This window comes from Gambusia affinis, linkage group LG11, assembly GCF_019740435.1.
Source record: "Gambusia affinis linkage group LG11, SWU_Gaff_1.0, whole genome shotgun sequence".
Taxonomy (NCBI): domain Eukaryota; kingdom Metazoa; phylum Chordata; class Actinopteri; order Cyprinodontiformes; family Poeciliidae; genus Gambusia; species Gambusia affinis.
The window spans coordinates 11,749,661-11,772,410 of NC_057878.1; the positions used below are offsets into that span (position 1 = coordinate 11,749,661).

General features: G+C 38.5%; 3 protein-coding genes across 6 annotated transcripts; 1 reads left to right on the forward strand and 2 right to left on the reverse strand.

Annotated features, from left to right (window-relative positions):
* On the forward strand, positions 1–2,998 carry LOC122840238 (protein-lysine methyltransferase METTL21C-like). Its single transcript, XM_044132498.1, has 5 exons — positions 1–105; positions 498–617; positions 747–910; positions 1,288–1,405; positions 2,596–2,998. Exons 2-5 carry the CDS (start codon positions 503–505, stop codon positions 2,991–2,993), a joined length of 795 nt encoding a protein of 264 aa, XP_043988433.1. The 5' UTR covers positions 1–105; positions 498–502; the 3' UTR covers positions 2,994–2,998.
* An 885-nt stretch (positions 2,999–3,883) lies between these two features.
* On the reverse strand, positions 3,884–8,944 carry LOC122840237 (rhodopsin kinase GRK1-like). Its single transcript, XM_044132497.1, has 7 exons — positions 8,076–8,944; positions 6,952–7,079; positions 6,201–6,358; positions 5,755–5,838; positions 5,299–5,423; positions 4,999–5,200; positions 3,884–4,200 (listed from the first exon to the last, which is right to left on the reverse strand). The coding sequence occupies exons 1-7, from the start codon at positions 8,772–8,774 to the stop codon at positions 3,911–3,913; spliced, it is 1,686 nt and encodes a 561-aa protein (XP_043988432.1). The 5' UTR covers positions 8,775–8,944; the 3' UTR covers positions 3,884–3,910.
* A 2,469-nt stretch (positions 8,945–11,413) lies between these two features.
* Positions 11,414–22,179, reverse strand: LOC122840086 (transcription factor Dp-1-like). 4 transcript variants are annotated; one of them, XM_044132227.1, is made up of 13 exons: positions 20,971–21,071; positions 20,801–20,875; positions 19,903–19,984; positions 17,775–17,841; positions 17,459–17,574; positions 16,258–16,379; positions 15,139–15,304; positions 14,888–15,034; positions 14,727–14,795; positions 14,113–14,264; positions 12,989–13,155; positions 12,715–12,790; positions 11,414–12,610 (listed from the first exon to the last, which is right to left on the reverse strand). In XM_044132227.1, the coding sequence occupies exons 3-13, from the start codon at positions 19,912–19,914 to the stop codon at positions 12,472–12,474; spliced, it is 1,233 nt and encodes a 410-aa protein (XP_043988162.1). In that variant the 5' UTR covers positions 19,915–19,984; positions 20,801–20,875; positions 20,971–21,071; the 3' UTR covers positions 11,414–12,471. The 4 variants fall into 4 exon arrangements, with proteins under 4 accessions (XP_043988162.1, XP_043988160.1, XP_043988161.1 ...); XM_044132225.1 differs by lacking the exons at positions 20,801–20,875; positions 20,971–21,071 and adding an exon at positions 22,047–22,179; XM_044132226.1 differs by having other exon boundaries at positions 20,801–21,016.
* Positions 22,180–22,750: the final 571 nt, after the last annotated feature.

The following is a 22,750-nucleotide window of genomic DNA, read 5'->3' on the forward strand; positions in this document are numbered from 1 at the left end:
CAGAGAACAGATGATGCCGTCTCTATAAAGACATGAACTCAACCTACAAAGGTGCGCACTCTGGCAAAAATATAAATTAGAAGGGGAGGATACCGCTTCCTGAAGGTATGTTTAACATTTTCTGAAATTTGACATGTCAACTAATAATTTTCATTCCACATACTGAGATGGCTAAAGAACAACACAATGTGTCTTGCGTTGGAAAAAATAGATGATAGTGTTAGAAACAACTTTCCATACTTGTTCTGAACTTCAGCACATTGTAATTTCTTAAAAAAAAAAAAACTCTGCATCAGCTCTGGTTGCCACATCTGATATATATATATATATATATATATGTATATATATACACACACACACCAATGAATGTTGCTGTCTAGTTGTAGACTCTATGCATTTCTTTTTATCTCTTGTTCCCAAAATGTGCAGGAGATTTTCAGCATTTGTATGAAGATATTTTTCACTTAGTGGTGTTCTCATCTCTCAACACTGTTCAGAAGACATGGATGGATTATCAGGCAGCCAACCTTTTCTGCCAAAGAATTCGGAAAGCAGAAGGAAAGAAATCATGAGTCATGATGAGAAACTGCAGAGCAAGGAAGAAATTACTGATCTGGGTAAACCACAATTCACCCTATCAGGACAAGTTGTCACTGAAAAGAACAGAGAACAATTTTTATACAGTTACTCATTACAAAGCCTGACCAACACAAATAAATAAATGTATCTGATGTCTTGTTCTGAAGCTTTAACAGACCAAGACATGATGACAAGAGAGGGTCTGGACAGGAGGAATGTCTGGGAGCCGAGCGTTTACTATCCCCTGGGAAAGGAGTCCTTTCATTTTGTTGGTCATGAAGTCAACATCCGGGAGTCTACGGACTCATACGGAGCTCTGATTTGGCCTGGGGTAAGTTCTTCCATCACCATTCTACAAATTCACTGGACAACAGCAGTGGCTTTTGCATGAATGGTTCCCTGAGTGAGGCATGCTTACTGCCACCCCCCCCAACCAATCAAAATACAGGGGATTGTCTAAATTTTAAGATGCAGTGCAAATTCGTACAAAGCGAGTTAAATAGTCACACTATTCTCAACAGCAATGGGGTGGCAGATGTCCATTGACTGTACTTGTACAAAATGTGCACCTAATTTGTTTTTTATTTTATATTTGTGTGCTCTTCCTCTTTCGGATGCCACTCTGGGCAACTAGCTACCTGGGCCGTACCAAAAACTGCCACGGCTGATAAATGTAAAAACCACAATAAAAAAATTGTCTCTTTATAGGCAATAGCTCTCTGTCAGTTCTTAGAAAACAACCAGCAACAAATGAACCTGACAGACAAAGCAGTGCTAGAGCTCGGAGCTGGAACTGGCTTACTCTCCATAATGGCAAGTTTGTTAGGTAAGTTTGTGATTACATGGTTTGAATTAATTATTTTTAAATTCCTGAAAAGGGATGGATGGATATTGTTAAAATTTTAGTTGTTTTTATTGGCTGATTAAATTTTTTTTCTTTCTTTTTTTTTTTTTTTTTGGTGTGAATGCTTTAGCTTTTTAGCTAATTTTAGCTTTAATGTAGGTTTATTTTTGGGGGTCTTTAATTTAATTAGCTAATTAAAGCTAATTAGCTACATTAGTTAGCTTTTATGTAGCTAATTTTAAAGCTAAAATTAGCTACATTAAAGTTAATTTTAGCTTTAATGTTGGTTTATTTTGGGGGGTGAATGCTTTAGCTTTGCAGCTAATTTTATCTTTAATGTAGGTTTATTTTTGGGGGGTAAATGTTTTAGCTTTGTAGCTAATTTTAGCTTTAATGTAGGTTTATTTTGGGGGGTGAATGCTTTAGTTTTGCAGCTAATTTTAGCTTTAATGTTGGTTTATTTTGGGGTGTGAATGATTTAGCTTTGCAGCTAATTTTATCTTTAATGTAGGTTTATTTTTGGGGGGTAAATGCTTTAGCCTTTTAGCTAATTTTAGTTTTACTGTAGGTTGTTGCGTACTGTGTGAAGTAAATTACATCAGATCAACATGCAACATCAACTTCTGCTTGCACATTAGGTGGAGTAAAATTATGAAACATTTAGTGATCATGACATTTAGTGATCCACAATTTTTGACATATTAGCTAAAAACTATAACACACTCACTGCTCTTGAACAGATGGCCTTACAATCTGGCTTTGTATAAGGAGTCTTCTGGACCAATTTATGAGACTCCATGGCTGGGATTTTTACACTGACTTAAAGTTTTCATTCATTCTCAACAGTTTTTCAATACTTGTTTTATACAGACTATTTTGCTTTTTCTGCTGCTTCTCCTTCTTTCTCACATTTCTGCAAGTCTTCTGCGATTGACTTAAAACGCTTCTGCAATTTTCACCAAACACATTCAGCTTGAAGCTGAATTTTTGCTAGCAATGCAAATTTTTCTAGTTTTTATTTTGTTCTCTTGACATTTTAGTATATCTTAAAAGTACAGTACAGACCAAAAGTTTGGACACACTTTCTAATTGAATTCAATGAGAAGGTGTGTCCAAACTTTTGGTCTGTACTGTATGTCACTAAAAATAATTAAGTATTATGTCTCCAACAGGTGCCTGGGTGACGGCTACTGATCTGCCTGACATCTTGTCTAATCTGTCCTTCAACCTTCGCCGGAATACCAAGGGGCGTTCACGCTACATCCCTCAGGTGGCTGCCCTCTCCTGGGGCCAGGAGCTGGAGCGAGACTTCCCCTTCCCGTCCTACCGCTACGATTATGTGCTTGCAGCTGATGTGGTGTATCACCACGACTTCCTTGAGGAACTGCTGAACACTATGCTTCACTTCTGCAGACCAGGGAGTGGGACAACCCTGCTTTGGGCGAACAAAATTAGGTTCCAGTCAGACCTGAGGTTCGCAGAGCGCTTTAAGAGCAGTTTCAACACAACACTGCTTCTGGAGGTACCGCAGGAGAATGTGTGGATATACAAGGCCACAGCAAAGGAGTGAACAAACAAGATGTAAAAGCTGGAAACTAGCTTAAAAACTTCCTAAATTTGTTTGTCTTTTGTTTAATTTAAATCAATGCAGGGAAGCGTTTGGCTTGTTCCATTATCATACGGTTCGTATTTTCCAGTAATATCACATGAAATGAAATCACTGTAATACTTTCCAAGTCCCCTTTCAGTTTTGATATGGACCTGTATGACATTCCTTGACTGGAGTCTAGACACCATATTGCAAATGCAAAGTTCCTGACACAAGATTTCATATGAATAAACTATTTTATTTTAATCTTTGTAAACATTTTCTACTTCTGAACAATGTATATTTTTAGAAATAATTAGTTTCCTATTATGTACCTCAGAAAAAACCGACCCGACACAGTGCTTCATTCACAGTTATTCATTATAAGTGACAATAGTTGATGAATAAATAAATGTTTAGGAAATATTTATAAACAAGCGTGAAATTTTGAGCTTTTTGGGCTTTGTAGCGTGGAATAAAATCAGTTTCATAACTTATAAAGAAGAAAAAACACTTTCACATAAATGACATATGCTCCATAGCAGCATGTTGACAAAAAAAAGCCTTTGAAATGTTCAGAAAATTACTGACAGCACCAGATGCGTAATTACTAAAACTCTATTAACGGGATTTTTAGAACGTCTTGTGTGAATTCAGCACATGACCACATAAAATTAAGTTACGTTGTTTGGAATTGCTAAATGAAGTCCTCTCCAAATTCAAGCTTCACCTTTATTTTGTCCTTTGCATTTCCAGGAAAGGAAAACAGTTCAAAACTTTCTCCATCTGTAGTCACAAAGCTCAGAAGACACTTTTGTCCTTCCTGGGGGCTTTAATGACCTCTTCTAAAGAAATACAAGTCTATAAACTGCATTTATTTTCAGTTTTTGTGCATGACTTTACGATATGCAGCAAGTTGAGGACTTTGGCTGCTCCAGGATGGACTCTCTGCGGAGATCGTTTGGGATGGTGCCTTCAGGCCCCCAGAGGTTCAGCTCTCCGTAAATGCCCATGTCGATCATCTCCTCTTGCCAGGGGATCGAGATGTTGCCTGTAGAAAACTCGTCGAAAAATGTCTTATCGGGATCCTCCAAAGCGACACCCCTCACCGAGGAGAAAGCCCCGACGTCATCCAGATCCTTGGCGTAGACTACTTTAGGGTCGGGGACAAACGGAGGCAGAAGAATACCTGAGGAGTTCAGAAAAAATAGATGTGTTAAAGCTTTATTAGTACCTACTGAGACTTTATGACATTACAAAGCCATTGGTGAACGTTTGAATGTTTTGACATTTTGTTACATTTGAATTACCAACACAAACTTCGTAAACGCTGGAATTTTGTGTGATAATCAGTGGACAATTGTGAATCAGAAGGAAAATGATATACGTATATTTACAGAATAAAAGTCTGAAAAGGGTGACATGCATTCATATTTAACCCCTTATATCTCTGCCTATTTGTGTTGTTTCTTTGTTCTCCACCAGTCTCGGGTCTTTGGCACCCTCTTTCAGGTTTTCTTTACCAACTTTATAAACTTTAACATATTTTCTTTCCACACTGAAGAAGATCATCCCCATACTGTGATTCTGCCACCATCATGTTTCTTGGTGGGGATGGTGTGAGAGCTCTAGTTATTGACCTCTGAAGGCAGTAGTTGTATTGAAATTTGTTTAGGGACATCAAAGTAAATATATATATATATATATATATATATATATATATATATATATATATATATATATATATATATATATATATATATATATATATATATATATATATATATATATATATATATATGCCTTTTATTGTACTTGTAAAAAAAAAGATTGGAAACAAACATTTATCTTTTTCTTTCCACTTCACAGTGGAAGTGGAAAGAACTTATAGTTTATGTTGGACTATGGGATAAATACACAAATATTCCTATACTCTGTATGTGTGGTTCTCGTATGTCAATTCAAGAAAAGATTGAAGGCTGCGTACCAGCATTGAGTTTCCTCCAGTTAATGTCTTTGAAAAAAGGATGTGCTCTGATTTCATCGCAGCATTCGTTCTTGAACCCCATCCTCTGACCGACCTCTTTAGCCAGCAGCCCGTCACACAGCGATTTCGCGTGTTCACTGAAGTTATCTGGATAGGTCACCACGCGGTTCAGCATGCGCTCCTTCATCTCTTCTCTTTCAACCTGAGCAGACGACGAACAACCTCTCATCAGCTCATTTATCCTATAAACTCCAACATTTCCACACGGATCGACAGCCGCAGCTACCGATAGGGCCTAACCTTTTCTCCTCGGTTTCTAAACGGATTCTTAGCTGCGATAAACTCATACAGAGTCACCCCCAAGGTAAAGTAGTCCACCGAGCTGTCGTATTTATCTCCTTTCAGCATCTCTGGAGCCATGTAACCTGCAAAGGGAAAATAATAAGTGAATTAAATCTTTTAAAATGTGACTTTACAGAGTTTATGTCTGTGTGTGTCCTTTCCAGATATTCACGAAAAATGTTGATGTTGGAGCAAATGTGGTGCGATAGGGGAAGAAAGGGATTTTGTTCATTTAAAGGCATGCTTGTTGCATCGAGGAGGACAAGCCATTATAGTTATAGAGACACAAATATGATGGCAGAGAGAAAAAAATAAAATAAAAGAGTTGGAGGGACACCAGTAACAATGACTGTGAAATGTCCACAGAAAAACCTTCCATAAATGGAGACAATAAGAAGGTAAAATTAGACCAACCTGGTGTTCCAGCGTAGCCTTTAGTCATTGTTTTGCCTTCTTTTAGCTCTACAGCAAGACCCAAATCAGATATACGAACATTACCTGTTTAAACAAATTAGAATCAAATTAGAATACCACAAAAAATAAAAAGTTTTTGGGGTTTTTTTACTTCAAATTATGTTATTGTTGTTGGACAAAGACACAACGTTGGAGCACACAAAAAATGAACTACAGAAAATCACAAGGTTGTCTATAAATACATCAATATACAAATAATGATATATTACAAAGCACATATAATTTAGCACTTTCAAACAGTCTTAGTGATGGCATTGTTGAACAATCTGATGGCAACTACTTCTGAGTCCGGCTGTTCAACAACGGACGCTGCAGAATCTTGTGCCAGACGGCAAACGGATGACCAGACCATGGAGAGGATGGGTGTAATCTGCAGGCCCTTTTACCATCATTGTCCAGAAGCACATTTTCTGGTTTGAGGTCACGGTAGATGATTCTTTTCTGGTGGAGGTGCTCCAGACCCTGGATGATCTGAGCGATGTAAAAACAGGCTCTGGGCTCGTCAAACCCAGGGTTGTTCTCATCCACCAGATAGATGTGGTACCTGAACAGAGCAAACAACAGAGGACGACTCTCCACATGTAAAGAACGCTGCCAACGTTCATAATATTGTATGTATGTATAGATGGATATTATAATACTCAATGATATTTTCCTGTATTGTAATGTATTTAAGTTAGTGAATATGAACTGAAAACTATTTTAAAAAACAGTCAGATTTTCTGGGAAAGCAGAATTTGAACTTGTTTTCAACTTTAAATGACGATAAGAGGTCAGCGCTTTAGGAGAACCTACAAAACATTAAGCGTCCGCTTAAAATGGATGCCTTGTTTTGCCTTCATGAAGCATTCCTTTGGGGACGTATTTGCATGAACCGATCCTGAACTTGTGCCCTTCTGCTTGGCATGAATGTTGCTGAGATTCCTTCATCTGGGTAACATGAGTTTGGATTTTATAAGCAAGCAAAAAGATAGGAGAAATAAATTCATGCGCAGAAGTTAGAGTTAAATTACACTTGGTATAATTGCTAAAGTTTCATCTTGCCTTTTTTAGGTCATCCCTCTCAAATCAGTTATTCTTATGTTGAAACAGTGGGATAAAAAAAAAAACAGTGTGTGGTTTGCATAGTGAATTTACTTGAGGTCTCCTCCATTCATGATGGTCATGACCAGACAAAGCTCGTCCTTTGTCTGGAAGGCATAAGCCAATGAGACAATAAAGCGACTGTGGACCTTCTCCAGAATCCTCTTCTCCACCATTGCCCCCTACAGGGATAAAACATGAGAGGCGATTTTAATAAAATGAGATAAGTGACTTTAAACAACAAAAAGCTACAACAGAGCCTTGTGCATTAGTGCGTGGGTCTGTGCCATTTTCGGGAGGAAGTGGGACGTGCATTTTGCAAGATGACCTTAGCCAAGTCAAGGGCAAGATCTAACTGTGCAAGGAGTTCCCTTCAGAGGAGCTTTTCAGTAAAGCCCCCAGTAATCACTCTATCCCTGTCTCAGTGTTTAATTCTGCAGGCTAAAGCCAAACGAGACAGAGGCAGGGACAAAGATGATTAACACCCCTGCAGCCTGGCAAGCACAGAACACTTTTACTAATACATAAAGCCAAATTAATACTTTTATTATTCAGACTTCTTTGGAACAAAAAGAGCAGCTAAAGGGGCGTCTAATTGAATGTAATGCCTAACAAAGTAAAGAAACCAGCGATAACTTCATGCAATAAAATGCTTTATGCATTGAAATTGTCATAAATTGTGCAGTCTGCTGTGTGGGGAAAATAAACTTTCATCAGTTCCCACTTTTATATTCCTAATTGAAGAGAAGGAAGTCTGATGTTTGCTTAAGTATAAAAGAGTCAAATATATGCACAGCTGAAAATGTTGTACAATAAATAAAAATTGCTGTTCTCATAGTGTCAGTATTTGCAATGCCTTAGTCTAGGGACTTCTTGGTTGCAACATCATCCAACGTTTCAGGTGCTGCGCATTCACTATCCATCACTATCCGTTACAGTGTGAGGTGCAGACTATCTGATGATGGGAAACTTGGATTTTGACAGAATTTGTCATCATTTTTTTAATATAAGATGAAACTATTTCTTCTGGTACTAGAAGTTTGTAGATTTTACATACTTTCTTTTATTATTATCATCAACGAAGAAGATAAAGTCCTTTTCTAAATCAACTTTGAAGACATTGCGTGTTTTCAAAGCCAGCTGAGTAACAGACACAGAAAAAAGTGCAGGGCTTTCACCTCATAGCCTTTCCTCTTCTTCAGCCTCTTCTTGTTGAGTTTCTTACATGCATAAAGTTTCCCGGTGGCTTTCATCTGACAGGCAGACACCTCCCCGAAACCACCTTTCCCCAGGACACGGAAGTCCAGGAACCAGTCCACATCCATGGGCTGCATCTCCAGCCACTTCCACTGCAGGAACCTCTTCAGGTACATGCTCTCCAGATAGAAAGTGTAAGGGGCCTCTCGGAGGTATTCCAGCGTTTTGGCCAGCGATGCAGAGAACAAATCATCCCCCACAGCCTCCAGGTTTTCCTTTACCTTGGCTATGATGTCCTCAGGAAGGTACGGGCAGAAGTGTTTGGCAGATGGGTCCATGTACCTCTGGACAATCTTGGAGGCTTTCTTTCCTCTGTCAGAATCCTCTGCCAGGTCATAGTCCTCGATGTCTTTCCACAAACGACAAGCGCCGTGATACTCTTTATTCGCATCCAAGAATTCCCTAAAGAGGCGTTTCCCGATTGGCTGTTCCACACAGGCCGAGTCAAAGGCCAAATCTAGGGTGTCCCTGAGGCCCTCACAGATGGTAATGTGGGGCAGTTTGAGGCGAGCGTGGTACTTCTTATCCCGGGCTGCTGCAGGGTTGGAGCCATCGATGCTTCCACGTGCGTTGATGTACGCAGAATTTGCTACCACAGTGGTCAGTCCTCCAATATCCATGTTGAGGGCAAGTGAGTGTTAGGCAAAGGAAAGGGAAGACATTGCAAATAGAGAGCAGAGGCAGATGATGTTTGATAGTAATTATTGTCCAAAAGTGAGGATGGAAAAGGGGAAAAAGGTGCAAGGAAACAGGAGACAGAGGAGTGGTAGAGGGAGCATAAGGGGGGAAATACAACTCAAGAAGACTGCAGCACACTTTGAGGGACTGTGCTACACAGATACACACACACAGGAACACACACACCTGAGTCAACACCTTTCAGTAATCCATTAACACCCCAATGCCCCAGACAACGTGTGCGAGCACCTGCTGGAACAGTACAACTCCAGAACCGTCTGCAGGAGTCAACCGGTGCAAGCAGGCTTGACTCATTTTGCTGTAGTTTGAAAAAGCAAAAAGCTCTAAAACTGAATGAGGCTGGCTAGAAGCTGTTTGTTGCTAATGCTTATGCTAATTAAAGGGTAAAAGGAAAACAATGCAATGATCTGCAAATGATTTTTTTTTTTTATTAATAAATAAATATAACTTGTACTTCTGCAAGACATTTCAAAGAGAGCTGCCTGATGGCCAAGAATACAGAGATTTTATGTGACAAAGCAAAACAAAGCAGGTTGAATGTGTTACTTGGAAGGAAATGTCATGGGCTTCACACTTTTCTACAAGTAAGTAGGAAAAAAAGTGCCATTCATTTGCTTCAGCCTTTTTTTACTCTGATATTGTAAAACTAATCCAAGGAAACAATTTACATCAACAACTTAGTAGATAGAGTGTAATTGTGTGTAATTTTATCACAACTTGGAACAGCAGTTCAATCTAGCATCTGAAAATGCAAGTATAACGCAACTCCAAACCGAAGAAGAGTTGGCATTTTACCTAAACTGACTGACCACAAAGAGAACTCTAATTGCTGAAGCAGCCGAGAGGCAAATGGTAACTCTGGAGGAGCCGCAAAGATCCACGGCTCAGGTAAAAAACTAACATTTAATAACAAATTATGGAAGTATCAGAAAAAAAATTTAAACAATGTTTAAAAAGAAATAAAAACTACAAATCCCTTTAATAGTTTGCCTGTTTAATGTTAAACAGTGAACACGTGGAAGGAGGTGCTCTGATGAGACGAGCCCAAAATGAAATTTTTGACATGGATTTTGTGGTGCGTAATGAATTATTACATCGCAAAACTCCAGTGTGCTTGAGCATTTTAAGTCACATTATACACAACTTAGAAATGTTGTGTATAATGTGTAAAAATGTCTGTGTGATTCATTCAGACTAATGTGAGATGAGCCTCGCTTCGTAGAATATGACTTTTTTGTTCACATTTCTTAAGTTACTGACCTTGACATGAGATGACTGGACTTCCAGTGCTTCAGATATTCTGGGTTCGTTTCTGACCTTCGGAAGGAGTCGTCATTAATCTCTTAATTTTGATAGGCTGGTCATTCTTGTAAAGGTTTCATGTTTCAAAACCTTAGAAGCTGCTTTATAATCCTTCTCATATTTTTAACTCCATGAATTCATGATGTGTTGCATTTCTAGATAGCCTACTTTATATTGTGAAACTGATTCTACGGTTGTGTCTGATGTCAAGTGTGGAAAATCATATTGATATTAGATTGAAAAGAAAACATGCAAGACACGTGGGTTCTAATAGATTTTCCACTTTAGTAACTAGAAAACCACTTTTGTATTTATTCAGATTACCTTTTTTGATTACTTGAAACATGATAGTCTAACAAAAAGTATAAAGAGAATAAATCTATAATAATAATAAAGTTGCTGGTTTTTCACAACACAATCAGGCAGATTCCACTGATCTAGGGCTTTGCAGAAACAAATTAGCTTTACTTTCTAACGTTTCACTTTCCGTTCTTAAACAGCTGTTATGCAGAAATAGAGCACATTACCCAAGTGTGCACTGCCTACCTTTTAAACTTGAATTTTAAGGAAAAAGACAAAAGGGAAATTGAAGAGTATAAGTTTTAATTGAAGCTTTGGTTGATTTGTGCCCGACTTTTCTGTGCATATATTTTTTGTAAATGCTTTGAAAATAGAGTGTTAAAATGAGTTAAAATGACATAATCAGCTGATTATTTGCTCAGAAATATTTGGGGGGTTTTTAACCCTTTCATGAATTACTATCCTTTGCATCAGGATTTTGTTTTCCAATTTCTTTTTTATTTTCTTAAGGCATAAAAAAGGTAGGAAAAAAAATTTTGTTAAAATATTTTTTATTTTTTTTTAGGTGATCAATTGTAATTTTCTCCAAATACAAAGTTGTTACTTGAAAAATACATCAGTAGTTTTGTTCTTTAGGGGTTATCTGATGGCACTATATTTTTTTTACCTGTAAGAGTCGTTTACAGTAGGAGGGACCGGGTCAGTCGGCCATATTGGATTTAACAAAAATAATTTCTTGCATTTGCAGCTGATGGCCAGTAGTTGATAGTGTAGGCTATTTTATGTTGCATTAGTGTCCACTTCAGTGGTCTGTGTGCATTTAAAACAGAACAATCCACAAGAAGCACAAGAAAATGGCTTTTAGACAACTGTTCACTGTAGTGACCAAAATGTGAGATCCATCATGTGTCTTCAACTTCAGAGTTTCCATTTCCAACAAAAAACGGTTGATGCAAACTTATTAAAACAATCTATATTTTAATTTGCAAACTTATATTAGATTACAGAAAAGGTATTTGGAAGAGTCAGTACATGTGTTGCTCAGTTTTAAAAGGGAGATCTTTGAAGGGAATACACAAAGATCTATACAACCACACATTGTGTTACATCAATAATTTCTGAAAGGTCTATCTTAACCACTGGCCTCTAAAGGATACTATAAGCTACAATCTTTGTAGGATTTATATACTTAATTAACAAACAAAGCTTATTTACCTATCAGGAGCCTGGGTTATGAGTCCTTACCTCGCTGCTGCCATTTTTTGTAAACACTACCGAGGCGTCAACAGGGCGGCGGTGAAAAATTCCTCAACTCCAGAATACAAAAAAAATTATAATAAAATAAAATAAAATAAAAACAAAACTAGCAAACAGGATCAGAAAGCAGCTGCCTACAAAACAGAAGGAAGCCAACCCATCTCATTGGGAAACTATCTTAAATCATTGTGCAGAACACAAAACAAAAATGGACCGACGGGTCAGACGGCGTCCCGACCCGCGGAGGTGACCAACAGCACATTAACGCAGACATATTACGGAACATTTTGATCATAATGTCTGTCTGCCAAAGGTTAATAGCAAAATAATAAACGAGTAACTATTTAAACAGGTACATTTTACATTCTCCAACAGCAGTGTTTTTATAGTGGGATGGCTTATTGAAAAACAGGATTAGACGTACAAAGACTTCAGGTGGCCGAGTCAAAAAGAAGAAAAAATAAAAAATACCAGAAAAAAAAAAAAAGGAAAAAAGAAAAAGCCTACAGTTCCCTTGGATCGCACCTCCCCCCAGAGCTGTGGTGCAGGTGCACGTGATTCAGGAGCAGAGCGCTGCCTCTGCTTGTTCAATATTCATCTACAGCCCTGAGAAAGCCAGACAGACATACAGGCGTGGGACACAGGGACCGGGACGGGGGGTGTTCAAGAAGCGCACACAAAAAAAACGGGGGGATTCGATTCCCATGGTGACTGTGGTTTGAAGGACTGCGCTCGTTGGAGTGGCCAGCTGTGGGAGGGTTAGTCTTCGTCGTCGTTTTCCTCATACTCATCCTCCTCGTCGTCGTCCCCCATGTAAGAGACGGGGGTCTCAACACGAGACCCGCTGTAGTGAGAGTCGTTTGAGCTGGACGCCATGGTGCCGTCAGTGCAGCCGTCACTACGAAGTGAAAGTAGAAACTAAGGTCAAAATAAAGATAAACCTGAATAAACTGGGGAGAAAAAAAGAAAAAACACATTTAGATAATAATATCTGCCTCCCACCTTGCAGTGTAACGACCTCCATTGGCAGAAGAACCTCCAGTGATGTAGACGTTGCTGATGGGGCCTTTTGCCATCTCTTCAAGAAAATTATTTGGACAAATACGGTGAATACATGACGGCTGCCGGACTATTTACTCACTAAAAACTGCTGAATAGATTAAGATAACCTGACATGAATGAAAACATATCCTAATCTAATCAAACCGTTTCTCCATTTCATCTTCATCTTAACTGCATTTCTTTCTGACACTGGCATAAGTTCGAAAGCATTTACCTATAACGTAAGGCTCCAGGGCTTTTGGCACCAGGCTTCGTGCAATTTTCAGGTTTTCAGGAGAACACTTCCCCACCTCCAAGCCACAGGCCATGCCCATGCGCTTTAGCACCTCAATGTCGTCGTGGATCTCAAACATGCTGTCGAAGTTGAACAAATACTCAAACCTGGAGACAAGGAGCAGAACGGGAGACACTGTAAAACGTCAGATTCCCACTTTGGCGTTGATGGGGAAAAGACGGCGCTGGAGACAGAATGAAATAGAAGCTGTTCAGCTCATTTCAGCAGTAAACGTTTAAAAACCCAGCATTCTCTATAGCAGCCAGAGGGTCAGAGCTGGAAGCAGATTGCTCCTTTCCACTACCGCAACAATTTGGTGCAGAACAACCTAAACAGCAAAGTGGAAAGCAACGAAATCTGTGCCGTCTGGCCTGAACTTGACAATGTCTGAGGAACCAACTAAATCTCTCGTCAGTGCATGAGCTACATGATCTATAACTGCATCCTTGGGCAATCACGACTTCCTACTAGGCCAGGAAAATGTCAACTATAACAGAGAACTTAAGAGTAGCATTACCTGAATATTGAATACAACGTGCTTAAAAGTACTTTGTATTTACTTTCAAACCAATTACACAAAAAATATATTTCAAAGGAACTTGAAAATGGTAATTGATACATCATCTTTTTGATTTGCTCATGTACAAATCGGAACTTATTTGGTCATTCCTCTGTTGAAGTGAGAATTGCATGTTTCCTGCAGAACTTCTTGCGAGGCTTTAAATTGTAAAACAGTCGTATTTTTCACAGCAAATGACTCATTCTGCTGTCTCCACATAAATTTGTAATTCAGCACGGAGACAGGAAGTTGACTTTAAGAGACTGAGAAAACATTTCTCCAAAGCCGAGTCAATTTCGAAGCTTAAAGAGTAAAACTTTAATATTTTTGTTAATTCCTTAGAGAGGATTCTGTAGTGTTTGAGTGCGTAATGAGGCAATTCAGCCATTTAATTTCCTTGTGTGGACTTTGTACAAGTCCAAAAGTAGTCAGAATGACGTTAATGTGAAAGTTTCTCTTCTACCGGAGTTAAACTTAAATCATAAAAGAGCTGGCGATCACGTACTTGTCGTTGGAGATGCTGCAGTCGATGACGGTCTTCTTGCTGGTGTTGACGATAATAAATGGAAGATGGATGATGGAGTTTGGAGGTGGGGGTCTGTTTGCTTGCTGCTCTGTCTCTTTATTCCTCTTAACGAGGTTCTTGAAGGCTATTTGCTGTCGAGACACAAACATGAACTGTTAAGTAGCCACCAGATATTTTACAGTCTGGGGTTTGATTTTATCAGGGAGACAAATACTTATGGTTTTCATTTTTACACCACTGTAAAATATTTGGTACCAACTTTATTTCTATACTTCATTTTCAAAATATTCCTCTCAGATCTCCCTGTTCTGCAGATTGTACTCTAATAGCTTCTCCGTTTATTTTAAAGTTAGACATAAGCGGTTCTGCCATCGAGTATTGGCAAAAAGAATGGCATCAAGTCTTTCATTAAATCTAGGGAATTTTAAACCCACGGATGCTGCAGAATTGTTTTAAAGGATCAGTATAAACTCTGGTTATCATTTAAGTGTGTGAAACAAATAATTGAGGAAATATGTTTGACTACACTGTATTAGTAAAGAAGGTTCAGCCTGAACGATCCACCTCAGGATTGGTACAAGCACTCCATTCACCTGCAGTATGAGCTCCTGCAGCTGTGATTGTTTCTGCTTAATCCTCTCCAGCCGCCTTTGTCTCTCCACCTGAGGAGCAAATCAAGCAGCAGCAGCTAAGACGTGGAGCTGTCGTAAAACGTTTGGAGACGGCGAGGTGGAAAAGGTTTCCTCCTCTGTACCTCCAGGTTTTGGCACTCCTGTGCGGAGTTGGTGGGCAAGCCAATCCACTTGATTTCCTTCTTCTCTTTGGAGATGATGTTCATGGCCATGAGCACGTTGAGCGCGTCGTAAACACGCCGCCGTATGTTCTTCTGGTCATAAACGTGCTGGGAGAAAAAAGAAGAAAAAGAAAATTGCCTAATTACCACAAAGTACCAATTTTGAATCAGTTTTGCCGCCGTCTCGCATTGGAGAAAACTGCAACTCTCACCGAGTCATTAGGCGACATGTGGTTGTCTGAAGAGCTGAATTCTGCCACCAGTTCGTCTGCCACTTCGTTGTAGGTGGTGACTCCTTTCTTCTGCACCTTCTCACACACTTTCATGGAAAAATGCCGCAGACCCTTTCCATTCTTCTCCCCTTTTTTACCCCGCTTTCTGTGGACAGAGCCCCCCCGCCCCGTCACTACACGTCTAAATACGGTGACACGTTGAGAACTTAATCACTTGGAAAGACAGAGAAAACTGTGCAAAAACACTTGCACACCTTGAAGTTTTTCACGTTTCAAACATTATGGGGAAGACCCATAATAGTTACTATTGGGTCTATTTTCCATAAGTGAGAAATAGAAACAAAATAATATCTTTTTTTTTTTCTTTTAAATAAGAAGTAAACAGAGTCCACCTGATTTAATCGCAGTATAAATCCAGAACATAACAGAACAAACAGCATCATGAAGAAGAAAAAATAATTATGACAGACAGGTCAAGGAGAAAGCAGAGTTGGGGGGCGGGGGGGAACAATATCCCAAGCTCTAAACATCTAGCATAATTAGTTCAATCCAAAAATTTTACTAATTTGCCACAACTGCAAACATACCAAGATGTGACTGAAAGACAAAGTATCCTCAAAATTACTAGAACTAGGAGAATGGCATCAAACAGCCAAAGCTACAGTGAAAATGTTTAGGTCAAATTATGCTTCCAGATCTAAGTCAAATTAAGAATCTGTGGAAACACTTGGAAATGGCTACTCGGAGAGGTTCTGCATCCAATCCAAAAAAGCGTCAGGCTTTTGCAAAAAAGAGCTAAAGTGTACGTAAGCTTGTACAAGATGTGTAGCTGTTACTCAATCAACATACAATCAACTCGTAGGGGCTCAATAAAAACAAAAATCTTTTACGTTTTATTTGAGATGCATTTTAAAACCATTGATCCTTTTCCTCCCACTTCATGATTATGCAATTTTATGTGTTTGTTAATGCTGTTTAATCTCAATAAAATACTCTCATGTTTTGCTTGCATGTAATGTAACAAAATGCTATAAAAGTGCAGGGAGTATGAATGCTTTACGTTGAATTTAAGCTTCACAAAGCTCAGCAACAACTCACCCTGACGACCAGGGCGAGGCATCAGCGGGCTGGGTCTGAGTTAGGAACTGGGAGCTGGGCGTGTGTGGACTGTTTACCAGAATCGTGTTTGATACCGTCGGCCTCTGCGGCGTTCCAATCACCTGAAAAGGAGAGGGCAGAAGTGGCGAGAACAATCAGACTGACCGGCTACAGTAAATGAAAAATTTAATCGTCTTTAACTAATATTTTTTTGAAAAAAACACATTTAGCAGGGTTTAGATTATATTAAAACAGTAAAGTAATATTTTCTGGATCAGTCTGGCAACAGCTACAGGTTTCAATTAGAAACTTTCTTAAACAGCTAATGTCTATGGCATTTAAAAAGCTAAAATGACTGAATGCAACTCAAGTTCAGGTTACTTTATGTGACTTAGTTTTTTGTTTTTTTTACATTTTTACCCGTTTGCCTGTTTTTGTTGTTGCTGCTGTTGTTGCAAAACAATTTCCCACAAGGGCTTAATAAAGTATCTGTCTACTTTAACATCTAGTAAATTTCTATTAATAAGCAGCCGAAAAAGAACGGAAGACGACGCTGGAAGACAAAAACTTGATAACCATAGAGAAACAAAGCTTATTATGACCTTATATTACTGATTGGGTCAATAATATTTCAGATTTCATATTCAACAGCATTGTGAATTTTACCTTTGACTATGATAGTGCAGGTGATTTAATTCAAGGGGAAGTTCATATCAGGTTATAGAGAAACTACAGCTGCTCAGACTGAAGGTTTGAATCAACCCGTTAAACTCGCTCCTGAGTCTCCTTTACATATCGAAGCATCAAACCATCCAACGTCTGCTTTTCTGGAAAACGTTTCTGGACTTTTGGTGAACATGTAAAACCCCACCAACATCAACATGAGTAGGCCTCCAGAGGATAGGTGATCTATTCCTTCGCTAAGGTGATATGTAAGCTGATTTCCGTTGTGTATACATTGCTTCAACATAATGAGATGATGGGTGTAATCCTGCTGACTGTAGAGTTGATGAGCTTAGGATCAACTGCCTGCACCTACCCTCTGCCCGGTCACCTCGCAATGATAATAGGGGGGCTTACATTACGAAAGATTAAGCAAAACTATGTTTGTTTGGGGTTTTTTTTTTAAGATCTGGAGAAATTGTGCAGTAATTTATTTATTGTGGTGGCCTTACAGAGATTTTCCCCCATGCACACTCACCATGTGTGGCACATGCTGCATGTGTGCAGCAACGTTCACATTAGACGGCCCGAGGGTTTTGGGTAGAAGCTGTTTGGGGGCAGCTGTAGGCTGGACAGTAACCAAGGACAGAACACCTGAGAGGAGACAAAGGAGAGCAGTGATGAGGAGGGCTAGCAAATGAATCTCCATTGCCCCCTGTTGTTCACTTTCAAACAACAAGGAATGCACCTGGACAGAAATGTGTGTATGCTACAGGAATGGATTAGATAAAATGATTCAAAAGTATGCAGAGTTGTATTTAAGTACGGAAGAAGAAACAAATATTAGGGTATACCTTTGCTAGGGCTCAGATTCTGATCGATGAAAACTTTCAGCTCTGCATTTGTTTCAATTAGACCAGCCTGTAAAAAAAAAAAAAGAAAAGAAAAAGATAATTACACTTTCAATCCATCAACAACTAACTCATATTTCCTTTAAGTCACCCTCGTTATTCATTTTAGCCACAAACCCATTTCTCAGTAATGATTTGCTGATTTTGATATTTACAAATATCAAAGGCAAAATGAATTCAAGTCTTAATGTCTACAATTGAAATGTACATAAAGCGTAAAGGATTTCCTTTAATGATCATCTCATCATTCTGGCTTTGGGTAGATGGAACAATTTTTGGTTATTGTCACTGACCTAAACAAGAAAAAGTTAACAATTTAATGTCAGACACTAAGGATAAAAAGTTATGTGTTTTTTTATAGCTTAGAATTTCCCCTTCAGGAATTACTAATTACTAAAACATAAATAGTAAGTATGTTTCCAGTAAAACATACTTACTATTTATTTTGTTTACCATAAAAAGAAAAAAGGTAGCCGGTCATTTCACTATTTTGTACCTTTGTAGTTTCGGTCATTTCATACACAACTTTTCCCAGGTAGAAAAAGTGGTTTCATCACACCAGCAAATAATATCGCCAAGTCATTTTGGTTTGGTCAGGAGTCACAATCTGAATATTTCATAGAAATGATCCTGCCTCAATAGGCATCAGAATCAAAATAAATGAAGAAAGCTGTAATTCAAACTTTTCAAAGAATAAAACAAGCCAGACTTGAGTTAAGTCAAATAATCAGTCAAAGTTATTTTACCAGTTCATTATAAAGAGAAAAAAAAATTTTCTTCAAAGGTTTAGGTACATTAAATAATATTAAAAGGTTTGTTTGCATGTATGAAAACTAATTAGGAAGAGATGAACTAGCAAAGAAATCAGGGTGGAACTGGTAGAAAGCTCCCACTGACTCGGGAACCATGAATAAAAACTTCTGGAAGTTGCTTGGTAAATGAAGTAGTTTAAAATCTAACAGAAAATGAATAGAAAATGAATAATCAGTAAAATCACATCAAAATATGACCCACATGACACTGGACCATGCCATATACATTGGTGGCATCAGCCTGATATTCAGTCCAAGAATTAAATTTTATATATATATATATATATATATATATATATATATATATATATATATATATATATATATAAATCACATATGTCAGAGTCAAGGCCCTTCACCACATCTTCTGATTCCTGCAAAATAAAAAGAAGATTTTTACGGCCCTTGGGATGATCTTGATTTATTATTAGAACCGGCCCGCAGACCGCAGCAAGCCGGCAGTCTGAAAAAAATCTTCCTTATTTGAACTGTAAGTAGTTCTTTAAATGTTCTGTGAGATGATGTACTTACCCATGTATCCATAACAACGGAACTTTCAATATCCACCAAGTTATTGCCGAAATATACCGTCTATTAAACGAGTGCCCCCGGATTAATTACACTTTCTGCAGCTGCAGCTGCGGTTACCGTATTAACCCGATACTTGCTGGAAAGTGCAACGTCTCCTTTCAGAAACCGTTGGAATTTTTCCACTTAGCGCTACGTGTGGCGGAATTACGGTACTGCAAATTTAGATGTGTCGCTGGCGACACGTCCGGTCTAGAAGGGTTATTAGCACAGCAGTCGTCAGCATAACTGTAAAATTAACTTTCAGATACCCATCAAAAATGGCAAAAGGAAGGTGGACACTGAGTTTAATATTTGTTTTCACTACATGTTACTTCTCCTTGATGAAAGTGTTGTTTTTGATTAATAGATTTTTGCACTTTATTTTATTGTATTTTAATCCAATTATATTTTAAAAATATTTCAGTTGTGTCTGTTGAAAATTAAAGATTACTGACAGAGCCATAAGAGAATATTGCTTTATTTATCTGATCATATTGGAATATATTTGTTAGGTTTTCAGTAGGTTCAATTAGGTTCACTAGACTATATGCGTCATTTAAAAAAATTTCAATGAACATTCGATCAGTCCGGCCCTCGGCTTGTACCTAAATTTTTTATTTGGCCCTCCGTCCATTTGACTTTGACACCCCTGATATAAATAATCTTTATAGGCACACACATATACTTACATCTTTAGCCATGATCCCAAAGGACCAAAAAGAGTTCTGTGTCAGGATAAAAAAAAAATTGTATCACTCAATCTTCTGATTCCTGCAAAATAAAAAGAAGAATAAATTATTACAATGACTGGAAGATTTCTAGTTTTACTGAAAAATAATATATTTCAATAATTAACCCCAGGTCAGATGTATATTGCATGTTTTCAAAGAATCATTTGAACTTATTTGTGAACTAAGGCCCAGTTCAATTTGCTGACTGGGAGCACACTATAGAAAGCTAACTACATCTCTATGGTTAGCTCCAATTTCTCTTTCATATTGGCAAACATACGGAAGATGTGATCAATCTGCTTTACTTTTAACCCCGAGAGTCTTTGAGAGACTCATCTGAATACATTTTGCATGTAGAAAAGTACATTAGACCATCCCTAGATGCTCTGAACTTTTACAACGCTAAGAGTGCACAAGGCCTACTTCAGGTACCGAGCACGTCCGGAGGAGAGGCATCGTCCAACTTCTGCTACAGGTCACGAAAGCACGCTAACTTTATCACAACACCGCAAAACTACCGATGTGGCTTCACTGACAGGGCTATACAGCTACAGACAGCGGGGCTTCACGCCACAGCAGCAGCATTCACATCATATGTTGACAGCAATGTAGAAATCTTTTGTTGACTGCAGCTAGCTAACCGTCCCTGCTAACAGCGAGCGTCAGGTTCAGCTCGCTGCTGCTAGCCTGCTATTAGTTAGCTCCTGCACGCTTTGAGCCGATTCACAACAAATTCAGAGAACCCTGCTCCCCTGCTGCACAATACAGCCTCGTCCGAACAAGAGCTGCCACTGTGAAAAATAAATGGACATTCACCACGTTAAATAGAGTTAAAGTGGTGAATCTGTGCACTTACGAGTGCACTCTCGTCTCTTCGACGGCTGTTGTTGTTGGCATTTGAGAATGGAGGAAGAGGAGGTCTAAATCCCATCTAAACAGGAAACAAACTAGGCAATGTCGATATACTTAATCCGTTTTACAAATAAATTGAAGAGATATATATTTTACAGATAATAAAGTATTTACCCAGAGCGTTTATTTTACGTTACACGCTTGTTTAGGGGGCGCTAATTCAGTAAGGGATGCCAGGATTTGCCTGTTGGTCAAGTATGGCAGCTGGTAGTTTTCAATCGGTGCAGACTAACTACCGAAGACTATTTTTATTCATAAGTAACAAAATAATGAGCGACTAACCCAGACGTTTGAAGTCTTTTCCCTCTGGACAGCTGCTATATTAAAAAATGAGTAAGCCATCCTAGTTCATCAAGAAGGATTTATAAGGGTTGAAGGTAAATTCAGCGGCCTCAGTATAAAATAAACTTATTCAGGTTAAGGCAAATGAAAAATATCAAAATTGAAAGAGCGAACAAAACTTACAAAATGCATACATTACTCCTAAATACACATTTGTTTTTAGATTGCTAATATAATCTGTTATTCACGTCTGAGTGTGAGCGTTACCTCCCAATCCCTCAAAAACAAAACTAATCGATAATTATGGATTAACCTCACAGACTGCGCATTTTAAAAAACAAATAGTTTCTTCTCAAAAATTTCAAAGCGCAATTTCTTTGTTTTAAATTACGATATAAGGTTAAAGATCTTGTAATGACTGCCTGAACTACAAAAACAACGCGAAGGCTTCGACATTATAAACACTTTCATTTTAAAATAGGAAATTCAAAACTTTGCAAAGACATCACATATGCCCTAAAATGTAATATTTTTATTTTCACATAAACTAACACAATTATTGATATTATTGCAATAGAAGCCGAAGACTTTAATAACAAAATAGATAACTACATAAAGTAGATCAATAACTAGTTATCTGTTAATTACCAGCTGGTTATTTTAGCTAGGTGCTAACTTAGTTGAGAAACTGTAATTTCCGCTGCTTTGTTAGCCCAGCTGCTAGCGGACAAGCTAACTCCCAGCTGTCATCCAGATCCGTGCTACAGTTAGCTCAAAGTTCACGCTGTAAACTGCGAGTCTGCGTTTTCAAAGCAAATTTAAAACATTCAATCGGTTAATGCGTAATTGCATGAGCTTTGTGCCGCGGAAGGCCAATATAGCCCAACAAGTCAGTAAACGGATCTTACCGGTACACTTCCCAAGTTAGCAAATGCACTCTGTTACTAGCACAGCTCACAGCAGCGCCTCTCACAATCTGATCTTGGCGGTGTCTCGCCTGAGCCTGCTCTGATTGGCCAGCGTGGAGGAGACGAAAGCAAAACAGTAAAGAAGTCCTTGCCCACACGCTATAGCTCATGGGATTGGTGGAGAGCAGCCAGAGTTAGAGATGCCTGTGCCGCCATCTACTGCACAGGAGTGGGACAATGCTGTTCATTTTCCCGCACTTTGCTTGTCGTGTTTTCCTGCTTCAAAACAAACCTTCAAGTGAATGTACTGCTCTCTTTAGAGGCAATCAAGTTTACATTTAGATCAAGTTTCTAATTAAAACATTAGAGAAGAGGAATTTTTTCTTATCTTTAGATAGATAGATAGATAGATAGATAGATAGATAGATAGATAGATAGATAGATAGATAGATAGATAGATAGATAGATAGATAGATAGATAGATAGATGGATGGATGGATGGATGGATGGATGGATGGATGGATGGATGGATGGATGGATGGATGGATGGATGGATGGATGGATGGATGGATGGATGGATGGATGGATGGATGGATGGATGGATGGATGGATAATGTTACTGCAGAAAGTGAGACTTGTGTCTTAGATTTATTACTTAAGTATTTCTTGTAATTTTCTTGTACATTTATGTTATTTAAACCCAA

Bases quoted from the DNA above. Each gene is read 5' to 3' on its own strand.
- LOC122840238 (XM_044132498.1), top strand. From the start codon at position 503: ATGGATGGATTATCAGGCAGCCAACCTTTTCTGCCAAAGAATTCGGAA. The intron at 618-746 runs GTAAACCACAAT...CTTGTTCTGAAG, and splicing joins GGAAGAAATTACTGATCTGG to CTTTAACAGACCAAGACATG. The intron at 1,406-2,595 runs GTAAGTTTGTGA...TGTCTCCAACAG, and splicing joins CATAATGGCAAGTTTGTTAG to GTGCCTGGGTGACGGCTACT.
- LOC122840237 (XM_044132497.1), bottom strand. From the start codon at position 8,774: ATGGATATTGGAGGACTGACCACTGTGGTAGCAAATTCTGCGTACATC. The intron at 6,359-6,951 runs GTAAATTCACTA...TGCTCTGTTCAG, and splicing joins ATGAATGGAGGAGACCTCAA to GTACCACATCTATCTGGTGG. The intron at 5,424-5,754 runs GTTGGTCTAATT...TTCCCTTTGCAG, and splicing joins AGGCTACGCTGGAACACCAG to GTTACATGGCTCCAGAGATG.
- LOC122840086 (XM_044132225.1), bottom strand. The intron at 14,265-14,726 runs GTGAATGGAGTG...GTGTCTCGACAG, and splicing joins TGCAGGAGCTCATACTGCAG to CAAATAGCCTTCAAGAACCT. The intron at 12,611-12,714 runs GTGGGAGGCAGA...TTCACTTCGTAG, and splicing joins GGAGGTCGTTACACTGCAAG to TGACGGCTGCACTGACGGCA.